The sequence below is a fragment of the Lagopus muta genome, chromosome 3 (assembly GCF_023343835.1).
Source record: "Lagopus muta isolate bLagMut1 chromosome 3, bLagMut1 primary, whole genome shotgun sequence".
Taxonomy (NCBI): Eukaryota; Metazoa; Chordata; class Aves; order Galliformes; family Phasianidae; genus Lagopus; species Lagopus muta.
The window spans coordinates 37,035,206-37,053,398 of NC_064435.1; the positions used below are offsets into that span (position 1 = coordinate 37,035,206).

Sequence of the window (18,193 nt, forward strand, 5' to 3'; positions counted from 1 at the left end):
ATATCAGTGCCCTGTTCATGTTTACATAAGTTTATAAAAGGGGTTGACATGAACAAGATGGACATTTAGAATAGAAAAATGATTGCATTCCTATTGAACCACTGATTTCTGTGCGTGTAGGAAATGACCATTTCAACTTAATGTACATATTCCAAATGCCATTAAGAGGAGTCTTTACAAACTGGTGTAATTGTCTCCTTAATTATTCTCAGTGTAATGTGTGGGACTATGGTTAGAAGAAGAAAAAACATAGAATGTAGAAGTCAGTAGTTGTAAATAACTGCAAAAACATTCCAGATGAATTCCTCTAACCACATGCTTTATTCCAACCATCTTAACATTATAATATTACAGTTATGTAATTCTTGTCATTTTTCTTACTGTTGAATTGCTAAACATCTCTTTGGTTAATGCCAAGCATAAATGTTGAATTCTGGAAGCATTACTGGTTTGCAAATATGCGTTTCTTCGTAGAAGGATAACAGGGTTTTCTTCCATGTTCATTTGAATATCACTGAGGAGAGAATTTCATATTAAGTTGTTTAGAGGGAAGATAGTGAGAGGACTGCAAGTAGCTGGAATTAACCAACAGAAACATGATTACTAAAGAACTACTGCAGCATATTCTCTTTATGTGGTAGAGGTTTTACAATATTTACTTTATATGATAAGAGTTATAAGTAGAATTCTATGTTGTCTGTTCAGCCTATTATGCAGATGGTGCTTGATTAAAATCTATTTTAAACTACAGCGATTACTGCAAGATAGTGTGCATAAAACAGCTCTCTTAGCTCCATTAAAGGCTTTGGTACTATTGCAGTTTATTTTAAATATGCTTATAGACATTTTCCAGCTTCTCAAGGGACATTTAGATATCAACGATGTGCCTTACTTGATAGTTTTAAATCCTACACTAGATATTCTTCTGATCTATTATCTGTGCAACATGGTTAATGCACACTTCTTTAAAGTGAAAGATTATTGCTTTCTTGTGATAAATAAGTTAAATACATCACCATAATTAAGCAATAAGCCATGACAGGAGGTGGATTACCATGAGCTAACTACACCTCCAGGGAATTTGAGGCACAAGTCTATGCCTAGCAGAGTATATGTTTTTTATTTTATTTCCCATCTGTCTCTGCTTTGGTGGTTAGAAGTGGGGTCTGTGAAGCTGATAGACTGATGAGAGCATAAGGTAGGCCATCATCTCAGCCATTTGCAAGGTTATTAGTATTGGAGTTCTGGTATTCTTTTTATGTAGTTATTTTCATATAAGACAAACAGAATTTCCCATGTGAGTACTCTCTTTTTAACGGTGGGTTTTTGAACACTCTTGATTGTTCCAGTTGGATTATAAGATTTTAGAGCTGTTCTCAGAACAGTTAGCCAGCAGACTTCTTGCACAAGTTTCTGCAATGTATTGCCTAGGTTAGGAAGTAATGTGGCATCCTAACACACAAAGAAATTGTAAATCTTATTAAGTCAAGAATACTTTGAAAAGAGGAAAATCTTGTCAAATGATAAAGATAAAAACTTCAGTTATGGCTCCAGTTATTGTCAGGTCTCCCTATGCATGGAGTTTGTTTAAAATTGCCTGAAGACTTCAGAATGATGCTGCAAGATTAACTAAGGAAACCTACTTAATTACAGTTTAGTCAATAGTTTTAACTGTCATTTAGCTAGTAGTTTTGCGTGCCCTATAGAATGAAATACTAGCAAGACACTAAAAGTTGGATAAATTAATAATGGGTAATACAGCATTTCTATTTCTCTGTATTTTTCTAAAAAGCTCCACGGCCATTAACTTTTTATTAAAGATACAAAGTATGTACTATGATGTTGCAATGTAATGGCTAGGAAAAAATCACCTTCATTTTCAAATTGTAGCATCACATTGTTCTCATCTTTAATGAGCCACAGTGATCAGGGTTGTTCACCTCAGTCACCTGGATGCTGCTGGACACCACACAGTGGAGTATATAATGAAAAAAAATGAAAAGGTTTTGTTCAGATCAAGAATATTCAGTAATTCTCTTCATGCAGTTCTTCTGATTTGAATACTTGTGCTCTGTTCTGTCACTTGACATGCATTATCAAAAAACAAACAAAAAAACGTGATGAAAGTCATATCTGGTCAATTATGACTTCTATGCTCTTTACCTTCTCATATTTCAAACTCCTCATGATGCACACCACATTAAGTTACTTTTTTCTTATAGTACTTCTCTGTTTTTATGTTACAGGTTAATGGAGGAGAGAAGAGACCTGCTTCAGATATGGGAAAGAAGCCCAAAACTCCTAAAAAGAAAAAGAAGAAGGACCCAAATGAGCCACAAAAGCCTGTGTCTGCCTATGCATTATTCTTCCGAGACACTCAAGCAGCCATCAAGGGCCAAAACCCCAATGCTACTTTTGGTGAAGTCTCTAAAATTGTAGCTTCAATGTGGGATGGCTTAGGAGAAGAACAAAAACAGGTACAGTATGTGCTGTAGCTCAAACGCCTTGTTGCAAAATATATATATATATATATATACATATATATAATCTGGGTCATCTAAGCACTGTAGGCAGCTTCTTTTGTTTGCAGAGATGAAACACGTATGTGTGATATCAGGAGTGTGGTTTAAAAAGACTAAGATAAGGAGAGCATCATTTCATTTATTATGTCGGTCTGTGAAATCACTTTTGCTGGGCTGTGACACAAACTTTTAGATTACACTTAGTAGTCTTTTATGCTGAAATCAGTGGGCATAATATTCCTGGGCAGGGCAGACAGAATAGCATTGCCCTGTCTATGAACGTGTGGTGTAGGTGGGCATTGCTGCAAATAAGTATATTCCTGTACAATAGGAGCAGACAAATAATGGACCTCTCAGTTATTTCCCTGTCTTGTGATGCTAGGAGGAGAGCTAGGCTCTTCCCATCTCCCAACACGCTTGGCTTTTTCCAGATGGATCTAGGAGATGGACCTAGGATGGATCTAGGCATTCATTTAGTTTGTGGAAATAACATCCCATAGTTATTTATGTCTTCCATGGAAAGGTCTTGGTCCTGCAATGAGTTCAGCAAAGATGGTTCTGAACCTTTGCAGAAATCCTTCTGAGTCAGTCAGATCCCATATAAAAGTGAGTAACTCCTGGTTGCTAACTGCATTCATGGGTTTACAGTGATACCAGCTGACAAATGCCATTCTTGCTTTAGCATACCATTACTTGTTGTAATGCATAACTTGTTATTGGTTGTGTATTTATTAACTGAAGGCAGAATTGATTGGATTGATAAAGAAATGGGAACTTTAAGAAAGATACAGTTCTAGAGGGAAAGGATATGCTGAATAGGAGTTATATTGGCTGCAGGAGACATAAGTAGAGGCAAAAGTACCAGGAGTACTGGGCCAAAAGTGCATCTCATTCATTCATTCTGAGAATATCAGTATTACATAATAAATTATAGTTAATATGTCTAACAATAAAAAGGAAAACAGTACTGTGATTTTTTGGTAGGTAAAATCATAGAATCTGTCTTAAAAAAAGTGCATTAAAAAGTTCAGCTTTGACTTAAATTTTCTATTCAGGATTGAGAGTAATAATTGAAAAAGACCTACACTAGAACAGCTGAAGAAAATTTATTTTCCTTATCTCTGTTATCCTTAATTTAAGTTGAAACACAGCAGAATGACGTGTTGCAGAATCCACATAACACATACATGAAAAAAAATGAATAAAACTAGATTTTTAAACCAATTATTTCAAGAGTTTGTGTTAGCATATCTTTGTTACTCTTTGACTCATTTTGCCAGTTCATTATCACCAGGCCTTTTTTAATTGAGCACTGTACAAAGAGAATAAAAGATAGTCCCTATTTCAAAAAAATGGCAATCCCATTTTCTAGAATAAATTTAAACTCATTCTTTATTCCATTAGAGATCCAATTGTACAAAGTAATGATTACAAGACATCTTAACTGACTTGATAGTCTGTATTTTAAAGGCCTAATTTTTCAGAAGTATAGCATTAGCAACTGTTATGAAATCTGTGTCTCTGCTAGGAAAATTGAACTTTAAAAATACTAATGATTAATGCATTATTTGGAATTTGACATTGAAGAAGCTTCAGAAATTCAGTAGGTAACTAAAGAAACAATAACGTCATTAGAGAAATACTCTATTGATGAATTATACTTGCTGAAAAAAATTCAATTATCATAAAGCTTCTGGCTTTTATGTTTTGGAAGCAAATGCTTATTCTGCAATTTAAATAGAATTGTGTTTCCAAATTATGTTTCCTGAGTTGGAACTTCTTTAACTATTTAAATAGTAAATATAAATGAATCAGAAAGTAGAACATAATGCAGCTATTGAGAAAGAATAACCTCATTTTTTTATGCTGGGATGAAATCTTCACTGTTCTATGACCTGAGCTAGCTTTTTCTAGCTAGCACAGTAATTCTTGTTTATCTCTGCAGATTGACCACGGAATAAATAAAGGTACTGAAACTCAGTACAGTAACAACCTAAGGGCAGCACATGTATGCCCAAGCCTTTGTTAAAAAAATCGTTTGATAACCTGACATGTTAGACTGTAGTTTTAAAGGGCTTGTGCAAGAGCCACATATGTTTCTCAAACTGTGAAGAAATTAGGGAAATGCTGTTTGAGAAAATAGGATTTGAATAATGAAAAAGCAGTTATTATGAACTGCGTTGTTCTGGGTACCTTGCTGAAGTTAGGAGGATTTGTACTTAAAATGCATCATGCACAGATTGTCTTACCATGCAACTATTGCAATTTGTTAGATTAAAGCAGGTGTCAGTATACTTGTGCTCTCTTTTTTACCCTACAAAGATGTTTGCATTTTTGTGTCGCATGCTGTAACTGCTTCCATTAATTTTGGAGGACCATTTTCAAACAGCGGTGTGAATCTGTGGTTTGTTTGTCCAAATCTATACATAGAGACATCTAGGAATTGAAGGGACTATAGAAGTGATGTTGTGATGTCATAGTTTCTTCTCAAATTTTAATTTGGGTGTAATAATTACATATAAACAGAAGCAATGGCTGTGTTTTTTTCTTTCATTTTTCACTTTAAATGTTTTATAAAAACATACAAAAAATGTTCTGATTAATAAACCGGTGAATGGAAAGCAGTTGTAACAGTAAAGAGCTGGGATAAATTCTAAATGCTGTATCCATAGCATAGGGATATTTTCAGTAACTTCACTAGTTCCTGTCTTACTATCATGGACTTTGTTTTCTCGTTAGTCAGTACTATTCTTCTGTGCATCCCCTTTTTATAGCTTATTTATGTACATCATTGCCCTTTGCGCACATTTTTACTGCAAAGGGGAGAAAAACATTCCCCAGGGGGAAGGGTTCAGCATGCTAAATGGTCGAGCCTGTGGCTTTCAGACAGAATGCTGGTTCAAACTAGGTAAAAAGGCCACTTAGGTCATTTTTTGTCATTAGATGAAAAAGGAGAGTCATTTTAAATCAGTACCAGATGTATGTGTACTAAATGAACCTTAAGTTTCTAATTGGAGCCCTCGTAAAGCAGTAATAGAAGTGGCAAATCACAAACAAAATGTTCTTGTTTACATTAGTGTAACTTTAAAACTTCAGCCAAAAAGCTTAATAAATATGCTGTTATACTAAAAATGGAATTCAGTGTCTATTCAACATTCAACAGAATTAATCTCTAGTGTATCTTCAGCAATTTAAATGGAATTCTAGCAGGAATGGAGTTGGCATTGTATGAACAGCTTAGTGTATATGTATGTGTAGATGTGTGTGTGTGTGCATGTGTTCCTGTGGGTTTATTTAAATATTTCACTGGCCTCATAGCAGGAGGATGGATTCACTTAAGAGACCCCAAAATTAAAATTCAGATAAAGAAGGGAAAGTGACTGTAAGATTGCTGGTAACATATGCCTTCTTTCAGGCTGCATAATTCATACACAGTAATATTACTGCAACAGTTAGCTCAATTGCAACTCCTCATTATTTTATCCTTCAGTATTTATTCCTATGTTTGATGCCTCATGAAATTACTGTTAATGTGTTTATATAAGGGCAGATCTGACACAAGTGGGAAGAATTTAATTTCCTACTCATTCCTTCCTGCTGATGTGTCCTCTTCCCCTGGTAGAAGTGGCAAGTGTAAATAGTTAATTTGCTTCAATTATGAGCCTGTCCTGCTAAATTAGAAGCAGCAGGAATATGAAGAGCCAGAATTATACTTACGAGGCAGCTGACAAATCCTCTGAGCTTACAAAATCAAATCATTTACTCCTCATTGGTGCTCAAAGACCCACTAGATAAAAGCTGCAGTTTATTCTTTAAAATCTGATGGAACTTGGATTGTATGTTACCAATGCTTAAGTAAATTGAAGTCCTCGTGCATTAGTGTCAATGATTCTGATGCTGTTAGCATTTTCATTATAACACACAAGCTTTCAAGGCTTTCTATTTTGGTCACTGAAAATAGCCCAGACTGATTTGATCATGAAAAATAGCTCAGCATGTTTTATAAGTTTCTTTTTTTGGGAAAAGAACTGTGAAGTTTTATCAAGAGATTGTCCAATGCTTGGATGAATCAGGTAGACTAGGAGGAGAAGCTTTAAAAGTAGTGCTTGTCAATAATTCTTGTCTGATATGATGACACTTAGATATAGCATAACACCAAAGCTTCTCAAAATTGATCTCAGATTGATGTTTCAAGAGGCTTGGCTCATCCTGGCCTGCAAAGAGACCTAACCTCCCACAAAGCACTGTGCTGTGTTATTTGATGTCACTACATAAGACAAATGATCTCAACTCATGGGTGGAAGAGCCATGGTGCATCCATTGCAAGCCCTTGCACTTGGGGTGCCCAGTGTCAGGGCCCTGGATAGCTCCAGAAATTCAATTGCAGATGTGGAGATAGATTCAAAGGATGTGCAGATCAAGTTCAAGTAGTCAATAGCATTTTGGGAACATAAATTTACAGGGTTTTTTTAATTTATGCTCTATACTTATGCAGATGTTTGTTTATCTGTTTCTTGTTCCACCCATAATAATGACCTTCTTTTTTTCAATTATTATTATGTCTATGCTGATGAAGTAATCTCCAAGGAATAAACAAGATATTTGTGAAAGGATGAGAATGTACCTTCCATTTGGCAGATAAACAACCACACAACATTTAAATTTACCTTTGTTTTATTTTTGTAAATGAGAATAGGAAGCAAAGGTACATCTGTACCTGTGTGCATAATCCCAAAGGATTCAGGCATAACAAAAAAACAGCCTTATGTCTTCTCTCCCAGCTACTTGCACTGGCAAAGTTTCTCTTATCTTTGTTGCACCTTAGGCCTGTTTGGGAGCTCCACTTTTTTTTTTCCAACAAATTTCTGTAGTGAAACTTCTATACTAAAACTGCACTGTGCATTTGGGTTGTGAAACCTCCACACATACAAGTTCACTAGAACAGCTGGTGCATTTTACCCTGTTTAGAGTAATTCAGCCTGTATTCCTGCTCAGTCCTCCTAGCAGGTTGGTCATCCCCAGTCTCCCAGGAGCACTGAAGCAGTGGGGAACATTAAGCCATTAAGCCCCCACTGCCATGGGGGTGGATATCTATCCCCTCTTTGCTACTTACAACAGACACAACACATGGCCTTGGATTTGAACATTGTGAACATTGGCTGTAGCTGCACTTCACCTTCTTGTTGTATTTGGAAAGAGCTGAACCCAAAGGATCCTGGATTCCAAGTATTGCTGCCTCAATGTTCCTAAATAATAACCCTAATTTTCTACATCCTTCTTACCCACCCTTTATGCATATATTTGATGAGAACATAGCTTTGAATTGTCTGTGTGCACAACTGGACTTATTATGCTCCATTTGGGCTCAGACCCATTTATAAAAAAGAATAGCAGCAGGTGCAAAATAATCACCAAATAAATTGTGTGTTTAGTGTCATTTGTTTTGTGTCCAACTTTTATCTCACGTGCTTCTGATGAAATAAACACTCTCCTGTAAGTTGCAAGCATCAAGACTGAAAGGTCACATTTAGTCCTGACATAAATGGCTGCAAGATCCAGTGAGCTCCATAGAGTTTCAGTGTTTGTACTACAGTTGACTTTGGCCTGTGATCTTTAACCTGCATGCCAGAAAGACTGAATTATTTCCCCTAAGCCTCTAATATGTCATCAGTGTCATTTTCATGATCTGCAGTCTAAGAGACTGCTGAGCCATAGAGCTAGCCCTGGGCCTCTTTTTGTTACTGTGTGTACCTAGATTAAAAATCAAATGGTATTTCAGTACCCATTAAGCAATTCTGAGGATTTTTTTCTGACTGCTGTGGGAATATCTATCTCCATATTTTAGAAGAATGTGTGCAGTTCTGAGTGCCTTTGCTTCAAAATCATAAGATTAAAACTAGAGATATGTCTCCCACTTGGAAAAAATACAAGTTTTCTCTGTGAGCCTAGGTATGTAGGGCTAGGAACGACAATCTGAATGTGGAATTTAATTCTGGATTGCAACCTACCATATTTTCTCAGATACCATTCCTGTAACTGTAGCCTTTGAAAATGACACTCCCATGGGTAATAACACTGCAGAGACCAAAAAGTCAAAACCAGTCATGTTACTTTTTGATTTGTTTTTGCATATACTGTTTTTTTAGGTTTATGGAACACTTCCATCAAAACAAATGTGGACATCTTTACATCTTTTTAAAAAGACAAATATAATTTGCTTGGAAGCTGCTGCTCTAAGGAGACACTCACAAGATAAACTGAAAATTTTCCCTTCTTTTTCATCCTTTCCAGCTATTCAGGCAGAGTCAAGGAAATAGTGTGGTTCTTTGTAATTCGCTTTGTCATGTAGGAGGCACGAAGCTTTTTCATACACAAACTCTGAAAGTCATCTAAGAGCATCAGTCAGTTCCATTCACTAACTCTGACTCTCTAATATCAAAGAGGACTGTAGCAAGTTGTTCCTTCTTCCATTCGAACCTGATATTAAAAGCCAAGGGCATTTTTGCAGATATTCATGTGCTGTTCCCCTGAAGGAAGAAGGGTGCAAAGCCACTCTGGACAACCCAGGACTCCTGCTTTAGTGTTCGTTGTGATATGTTGATAGTTCTCCAGAAGCAAGTTGTGAGGAAGTTAATTGGGAAAAGATGGCTAACCAGAATAAAAATTTGGCTCATGGCATTACAGGTATATTTCCATTATATATATCAGCAATGAGTTTCATATCATCCAATGCACAGAATAGCACAGGAGACACAAAGCCTTCCTGAAGGAATTTGTGATCTAGGAAGACAAGAATTATGCAACAGTTAAAACATATAAAGGAAAACATAACCAGAAGTTGGCATCATAAAATAGAAGTGCAGATATTCTACTGTGGTTTTGATTTGGTAAATCTGTCGTTGTGGCTAACCATGTAACCCACGACACATCTGTCTCCAAGAGAAACTTTGGGGCAGCCAGATTAAGGATGTTTATTGCTATCAATAGAGTTCAGCCCTCAGTGTAGCTACAGCATGTGTATGATCAGCCTAGGGAACAGGACCTAAAAGATGCCAGTGCAGAGGTCTGGGAACTGGTACCAAACTTTATTTTACCACTGGAGATGCAGGGCATTAATTTTCTCCAATGGAGTTGTTCAAATGCTATCTTCTGTGCTTATACACAAAAGGTGGAGTTTCATATTTCTTATGGAAAATGCCTTTTTCTGTATTCCTGCATGTTTTGCTTAATGGTGTAAGGGAACATGAAGCCACCTTAGCGTGTGTACTTGGGAAGTGTAATTAGATAGTAAATTAAGAACCCTTGTGTTATGTTGTGTGAATTTGCCTTTGTGAAGCACAGTAGGAGAAGAATGCCAGCAGCTCCATTTGTGGACATATTAATGTAATTTTGGTGGTTTGGGGTTGCTCTAACAAGCTGAAGAGAATAAGAGCAAATAAAGGTGACCCACCCTGCATATGCAGAAATGGTGTTTTTTTCTGCCAACATTCAATTTCCACAACTTGGACAATGGAAAAAAGAAAATATTGTGTAAGAAAAAAAATCTGCAGCTGAAACAGAATGGGCCTTTACTGCCTGAATGACAATCAATCAGCATTCAATTATAATGTTAATTGAATTAAAGCAAGCTAGGAATTACTTAATTCTGTACATATATGCTCTGTCAAGTTACTTATTTAACAATTGTTACTTGCTTGAGGGAGGAAAAGAAAATGTTCTCATGCAAGAGATTTCTGAGATGTCAGAAATAGTATTAAATATAACCATTAGCCTCTACAGATAAAGAAAAGAACAGAAATAGAATTCTTGATACAGGAAAATGGTAAATGTATTTTTAGAAATTATGTGTTTCAGAATTTGGTACTGTCTTAAGTACAAAATACAGTAGAGCTTCAGCCATTTTCTAGAACACACTTGAATGATGACACAAGCCCTTTTCCTCCCCCAAAGCACCATAAGGATGGAACTCTGTTAATTTACTACAACACGAAACCATTTAAGCTTGAGGGCTAAAAATTCTTGCAGCTATGAGAAAAAAATAAAAAAAAAAAAGTAAAATAAGGAGGTTGGGGAGGGCAGCTGACTTGCTTCTACCTGTGTTAGATACAAATGCTACCAATGCTAAGGTCACTCCCTGCTTGCTGTGACTTCATAAGCACCCAGTACAAGTCCAGTCTAGCACAACTTGGTGAATTGGTACCCATTGCAAGGGCCATATTTATTTGTGTTCATATGCAAAGAAGTATACTGACAGCCAGGCCTGGTTATTCATGAAAATGAACAGCTCCCAAGACAGATAAAATATACTAATTTTTATAATAGGCCAGAAACAATGAGAATTTCCAAAACTAGTACAAAGATTATCAGCCCATTCATATTGTGCTTAAACAGTGACCGTCTTGAAAAGAACAGCGACATCAAGATATTGCTCTACAGGCAAGTAAACCTGCAAGCACTATTCTGGACAGTGCAAGTCAAGAAAAGCAAGCTAGGGTCATCCCATTAGGGTCATCCCATCCAGCACGAACATTTTTACCATAAAGACCTTATTTGGCATAATTAATGTCAGCATTGCAATGGAAGACATAGTGTTCATTTGATTATTACTGTCTCACCAGAGGACTCAAGAAAAGAGGGCAATACTTCATATGAAGTACTGATGTTTTAGTTGGAGCTTTGCAGAATTGTTGCTAGCTTCATATTACTGAGTTAACCTCAAACAATATGATTATTTGAGGGAAAAGTCAGGTCCCAGGGGACACTTTCAGTATGCTGTGACTGTAAGTGCACAGCGGGAGCGTATATTTTTTATATTTATGTAATACAAAATAAAACCCAATGTGGAAGTAGTAGATACATGATCTTTTGAAGATCATTATTCTGTGTAAAGTTCTTTGTTCAGCTGTGTTTTTTAAACTGGCTATCAGAGCGATGCAGAGGGATTGCAATATAAAAAGCAGTAAAACTTAGTCTTTGTTCTGTAGGTCAAACTAAATTCATTGTAGCAGCTAAGAGCAGATTGTTGACTAATTTTTTATTCATTTACAAAGCAAACTGTACATTTCCCTAATAATCACAAGTGATTACAAGTTAAAAAGCAAATTGCTACTATTTTTTGTACAAAACAATAGGAGGTCTGCCAACACTATATATTTATCTTAATCTGGAGAAATTACAAGAGGCCACAGATACAGTTGCTCAGCTAAAACCAATTTCTTTTCCTCTATATGTTTACAATTTTAGAAACCTAAGACTTCTATGTTGCCATTGTGATCTTTTGCTTCCCTGGGAAGAATAATCTTTAATCCTTTTAGGCAATTTTGCCAGCCTGTATCTGAGGATTGTTCCTGCAAGCAGAACACTGGTGAAGCAAAAAACATTTTTGGCCAGCATGTTCTACGAAAAACTTCAAATCTGTGTATTTTTTAACTTTTTCTCTACAAAATGGAAGGCTAAGAATTAATCCTGCTTAATTACAAGGGTAGGTCCAAAATCTACCCTTTCAGGAAAACAAACAAAAAAAAAACAAAACCATGATAGTATTTGCCAAGAGAAATTCTGGCCTGTTGCTGAATTTGCCACTGTCATTGCTAACAGCAAGTCATTAGCTGGGCTGCACAGGTCAGAAATTCATTCTCCTCTTGAGAACTTTCAACCCTATGTACACTTCTATAACATCATGTTACTGCAATGTGAGGAGGTCCTGCTATATCCTGCAGATAATCTTTGATCTTGAAATTTGGGCAAAATTGAAGTGACTTTCAAGGCTTTTTAATTTATTATGAGATTATGTGCATGCCACATTTAAAATAATTTGGTGAGTTGAGAGAAATGTGCAGAAATAGATCTGTGCTCCTGAGAAGTTAATTAGAATGATATGGGATCAAGACTGGGATAATGACTAGCATTTGTTATCCTTAGCAGTTCCATGAAGCTTCTTTGACTGCCCGCACCAGTTTTTCCAGGGAAGAAAGAAAGCCGCTTGGTTGATCTCTGTGGTGCCATCATTTCCTCCTTCATTTATCTCATCTGTCCTCCAGAGCATTCTTTTCTTCCCCAGAGACCTTTAACTGGTATCACAAGTAGAAGCCAGTGGAGAGGCCCACACTGTCCCTAAACGTCCCATTTGCAAGCATGCCATGCACTTAACTTGGAAGAATTAAACCTGAGATGGTATGAATGATAGTGTTTTTTCAGTACTGCTGAGTAGTTAAAGGGTGTTTCACATTTGAAACAATATTTTCATTAAAATATTTGGTGTTTATTATTTCACTCTTTAAAATACATGAGGAGAAAAGGATGTTTACTTAGAAAGACTTTATGAAGATGCATGAGACACACCTGTGATATGTAAAAACAAAACCAGATTAATTTACCAATGTGACGCTCTTTGTTTTTAGGTATACAAAAAGAAAACTGAAGCTGCCAAGAAGGAATATCTGAAGCAGTTAGCTGCCTACAGAGCAAGCCTTGTATCCAAGGTAACACTCAATATATAAACGTATACATGTATATAGCGACATATTGCAAAGCACTTTCAGCATTTTTATTGTGCTGAGAGCACTGTAGTATTTAGTGCAAATAGCCTTGTTTGTTATCACCTTAAAATTAGGACATCTATTCTCTGTGCAAATGCTCAATAAAATCAGTAATCTCTCCATGAACAGATTCTTTTTCCCTTCTGATCATATTGACAGCACTCCTCCAGGCTGGGAGTATCATTGCAGTCAGAGGAAGGAAATCCCAGTAAAAAGACCATTCCATTGTCTTATTTGGCATGCCAAATAAACCACAAATGTGCCATGCAGGCAGTCATCATTCTACCTATGAGGAAAAACCACATCATACACAAAATGCTTTTTTTTGTTTGTTTTTCTTAAAGAACTGTTTTTTTCCTTTCTAATCACAATACCCAAAAAGTCAGGCTCAGCTCACATAGCAACTTTTCATATGGAACTGTGAATTTCCGTTTTATATCCAGCAATAAAATTTACATGAGCACAGCATAGGTCAGCATAGGGCTCTTGCAGTGGAACACCTGCATATCCCCATCACGTATTAGCAGCACCTTAGAGAATCACAGAATGGCTTGGGTTGAAAGAGACCTTAAAGATCATCTTGTCCCAACCCCCTGCCATGGAAATGGCTGCCTCCCATCAGCTCAGCTGCTCAGGGCCCCATGTTACATGGCCTTGAACTCCTCCAGAGACGTGGCACCCACAGCTTCTCTGTTCAGCCTGTGCCAGGGCCTCAGTACCCTACTACTACTGTATGTATATATATACACACTCAAACATTCTTGGTACCCATTATTTTGTAAAAGGCTGTTTTTAACTTGTGATGAACTTTTTTGCAGTGTGGCAATGTGAAAAAAACAACTTCAGAAATATAGCAATTAGATTGAAAACAAATCTGGATATACTTTGTTCCTTCATAATTAAACTTGATTTTAGACTTACAAATGACATTATGAAGGACTAACATACATGACATGAGTAGAACTTTTTGTTGGTTTTAAATGTTTGGAGAGGTTAGTGCTGCACTCTACTTCTCTGTATATTACCTGAATTTTTGCACATTTTCAGTGAAATTGAATTATCCATGCAAAGAGCTTTCGTGTATATTATCCTAGTTTATATATTATCGTGTACATTATCCTAGTATTTGCTAAGGCCTTGTGCAAATTTAAATGTCTTAAATATGGCTGCTATCCCATTCATTTATTTTAGGATGTATCTTAAACACTTAAATTTTTTAGCTACCACCACAAATACAGTTGCATTAGTTAAAGGCGTTTACAGGATACCTATAATTTCTGTTTAGGGCTGTATGGTTTTAGAAATACTCATTGTCCTCACATGCACGCAGATAAATTCATTTGAAAGATCCTACTTATTGGCAAAAGACAGGTCTAAAAAGCTCAAAATATTCCAGAAGGTTTTGCAGATATGCATCAAGCATTTGTGGAAATAACATGCAAGCCATTATTCAGTATATCATGGTCTGTTCATATAAAACTACATATAGCTTAACTTCGAAAATATAAATATAGAAAAACTTAGATATTTGTTTTCTGTTATTTGGGGGGAAAAAAAAATTATGGCATTTTCTGAGGTTTGTTTTCAGGGAAAAAAAATTTAAGATTGCTGATCTGTTCGGTGCATTAAGCCATTTGTGCATATGTTTAAATTTGTTGTTAGTCAGAAAAGCACTGAAGCATTTTCTTAACTTTTAAGCAATTATTTAAATTCTGCCCATAATGTAATGTTTTCCTCTAGTGTGGAAAGTATCAAAATGTAAACTTAATGAAGCTGAGTACTAATTGCTTTCTCTCATGAACACGCTCAATGAATCCAGCAGAGCTGCCATGTAACTAAAGCAACTCCATTTTGGAATATGGATGTAAAATACTCAGATGTAATATTATATCAGTATATTCTAAATTATCATTATTAAATATTTATACAGTACCAGAAGAGTTTTAGTTTTTAAAATATGCACATAAGTATGAAGAAATAGATATAATATATTATTAAGATTGTTTGGAGTCCATCTGCTCTTTTTTATGTTACATTATTATCCATAAAATCTATACTTAGAGAATATTATTAATATTACAAGACCTCCATCTCAAAAGTTAAGACACACCAGAAGTAATACACCTTCTCCAAAAATGCTCTAATAGAATATTAATTATTTGCTCATATAGTTTGTTTTAGGTGCTGTACCTCACTCTTTGGGTCACACTTCATACACTTACATAGAGTCATAGAATCATAAAATCACAGAGGTTGGAAAAGACCTCCAAGATGATGCAGTCCAGCTGTGCACCTATCATCAGTATTTCCCAAGAAACCACGTCCTTCAGTACAACATCTAAATGTTTTTACATGAAGGCGTTCACACTGGGATCCCCCATGTTGTATTTACTGCATATTGCTTATCCTTGCTTCTTTATCGAATTTTCTGTTCATCTCAGTCCAGCAGCATTTTAGTATTAAAAAAAAAAAAAAAAAAAAAAAAAAAAAAAAAAAAAAAAAGTGAATTCATCTCAGTAGTATTCTGGAGCTTGAAGTTTATATTGTCCACATTCTCAAACACAGCTAAAGCACTGTGAAATCAAATTTTGAGTCATTGTTAGTGTCCTGCTTGGGACATCTAAAAATTTATTTTTCATGGTATGCAAGCAATATGACACCTTCTGTGTTCAGTGTTCCAATGACTTCAGAGTCAGCTGGCTGGCAGCTATGAGATATTAAATGATGCTTCATAGTACATCTGTTTGATATCCAGATGATGGGTGTTACCCAACTATCAAACTTTCTTAGTCCTTCCTCACAGAGTGCTCCTGAGGAGCTGTAGGGACTGTTCACTTCTCCTGTCTCTACTTCAGGTTTCCTGCTTCTGGCTCAGTGTGTGCCTCATTTTGCCCAAAGCAGTAGCCCTACCAATTTGCTATTTTTTTAGTTCTATTCTACAACTTTTTTTTTCATGAATTACTGCCAGTTTTTAAAGAAGCAATGAGTATAGGATTTGTGTGTGTGTGCGTTTTTCTGCATTTATTTGCAAGATCATTTCTTCGTGTAAAGCAAAAGACTGGGCATAAGCCATGCTGAAGTTGAATTCAGTGCATCCCTATTAGCCATCTGAGCTGCTACAACATTCAGAACATGAGTTTGTAGGGTAAACCTACAATGGGGTAAACCTTTTGCCAGGAGATTTCTGAGCCTCTGAGTGATAGCAAAATAATGAAATTCAGTAATGAAATTCAGTGACATTGTTTTCTGTCCTGGGCCCTAAGGTGAAAGTGGGATATTGGCTGTGTTCTTTGATGCAGCCATAACTGAAAAGAATGGAAGTGTCTCCAACAACTTCAAAGTAGAAGTGCCAGCCCATCTCTAATACATTTTGAAATACTTTAGCAATGTCTTTATAAAATAGAGCTATCACCCAGTAAAAAAACCCATAGAATTGTGTAAATATGTCAGCTAAGCATTAATCCACACTTAATTAATCAGTGTATTTCCTGTATTTTTCTCCTGTTTTATAAAGACTTTAATTAATGAGTCTGTAGTTGAGATTGTTCATGTGAAGAGGAATTGATATGTAAAGTTAAAATTACATTACAAAGCATTGTCTCTTCTGCTATGCAGATTGCCATATTGCATATAGTACTGACTAAGCCTTTGCATTGTAAACAAGTGTCTTTATATTTGCCCTTAGTTGCAACTTTTAGTACTATTCAGGTCCAGAAATGCAGTCTCTGGTATCTGGTAATTTGTACAGCATTACATAAAATGCTGTGAATTGCAATTTTACTTTTTCATAAAACAAGCACTTTTTCTGGCTAAACCAGCCTTTTTTCTGGCTGACATTAGAGTTTTTGCTGCATCTTTCAAGTATATATATTTAATACAAATATATACAAGAATATGTTAAACATGTTTCTATATTACATGCGTACATCTATGTACATTTATTAAAAATATAGGCATAATATGTATTTAATATGCATAATACATATGTTGACTATAGTAGCAGGAATTTAATGATTTAAATAATACAAATATGATTCCTTTTCCCTGTTTAGTTCTCTCTCCAAATAAATTTTTTAATTCTTTACTGTACAGTGACACAGTTTCATGCAGACACATTTTAACAGCAGGGAGAATATAATTCAAATACCAAATACTCAAGCATGTTTAGAAAGTGTCACAGCAGTATTCTCACATGACATTGCAACAAACACAATGACATTTTTCAGTCTTGTGGACAGCAGGAATCCTTTGGACATGTAATATTTCTCCTTGAAGTATATGGCACACTTAGCTTTCCTAGCTCGCCACTTTGCAATTACTTTTCATTAAAAGCATAAAGGTAGTATCTAACAAGACTGGCATTGCCATAATGTCTTTAGCACAGCAATTTGTAAGCAGAGATTTTCCAGGCACCCAAAATGTCAGTGTTCCATGCGCAGTGTTTAGAATAATCAATCACTGCAATAGTCTCTCTAGGGATGTGGTAGACTCCCTGTCATGGGAGGTTTTCAAGTTGCAGCTGCTCAGGGTGCTAGGTAATCTCATCTGAGTTCCCTCTTTCCTTGAAAGCTTGGACCCTATGATCTTGAGATCCCTTGAGTTGATCCTTAATTCAGTGATAATGTGGTTGAACAGACTAAGAAGGTCTTACAAGACCTTTGAAGACTGCAGTGAGTACATATGGAGAAGATCGAACTAGTTGTATAAAACAAAATCTGCATCCAGATGTGGAGTCTTTAGTACAGGAAGTGCATGCAGAGAAGGCCACAAAAATGATCCAAGGGATGGAACACCTCTCCTACAAGAACAGGCTGAGAGAGCGGGGCTGTTCAGCCTGAGGAAGAGAAGGCTGCAAGGTCACCTGATAGCAGCAGTACCTAAAAAGGAACTAGAGGAAAGAAAGATACAGACTCTTTAGCAGGGTGATAGAAGAAGGGGAAATGGTTTCAAGCTTAAAGAAGATAGATTTATGTTAGATTTAGGTTAGATACAAGGAAAAAGTGTTTTCAAGTAAGAGTGGTGAGGCACTGGCACAGGTTGCCCAGAGATGTGATGGATGCCCTATCGCTGGAGACTTTCAAGGTGAGGCTGGATCAGGCCCTGGGCAACCTGATCTAGCTGTGGTGTTCCTGT

At 36.2% G+C, this 18,193-nt stretch overlaps 1 protein-coding gene across 2 annotated transcripts in view; it reads left to right on the plus strand.

Moving 5' to 3' along the window:
* The window catches only part of TOX (thymocyte selection associated high mobility group box), a 217,906-nt gene that overhangs the window by 179,101 nt on the left and 20,612 nt on the right, over window positions 1–18,193 (plus strand). For both annotated transcript variants that reach the window (XM_048939917.1, XM_048939918.1), the window contains 2 exons: window positions 2,247–2,477; window positions 12,923–13,003. In XM_048939917.1, the coding sequence (XP_048795874.1) occupies window positions 2,247–2,477; window positions 12,923–13,003 (312 nt within the window). The remainder of the gene's footprint in view (window positions 1–2,246; window positions 2,478–12,922; window positions 13,004–18,193) is intronic.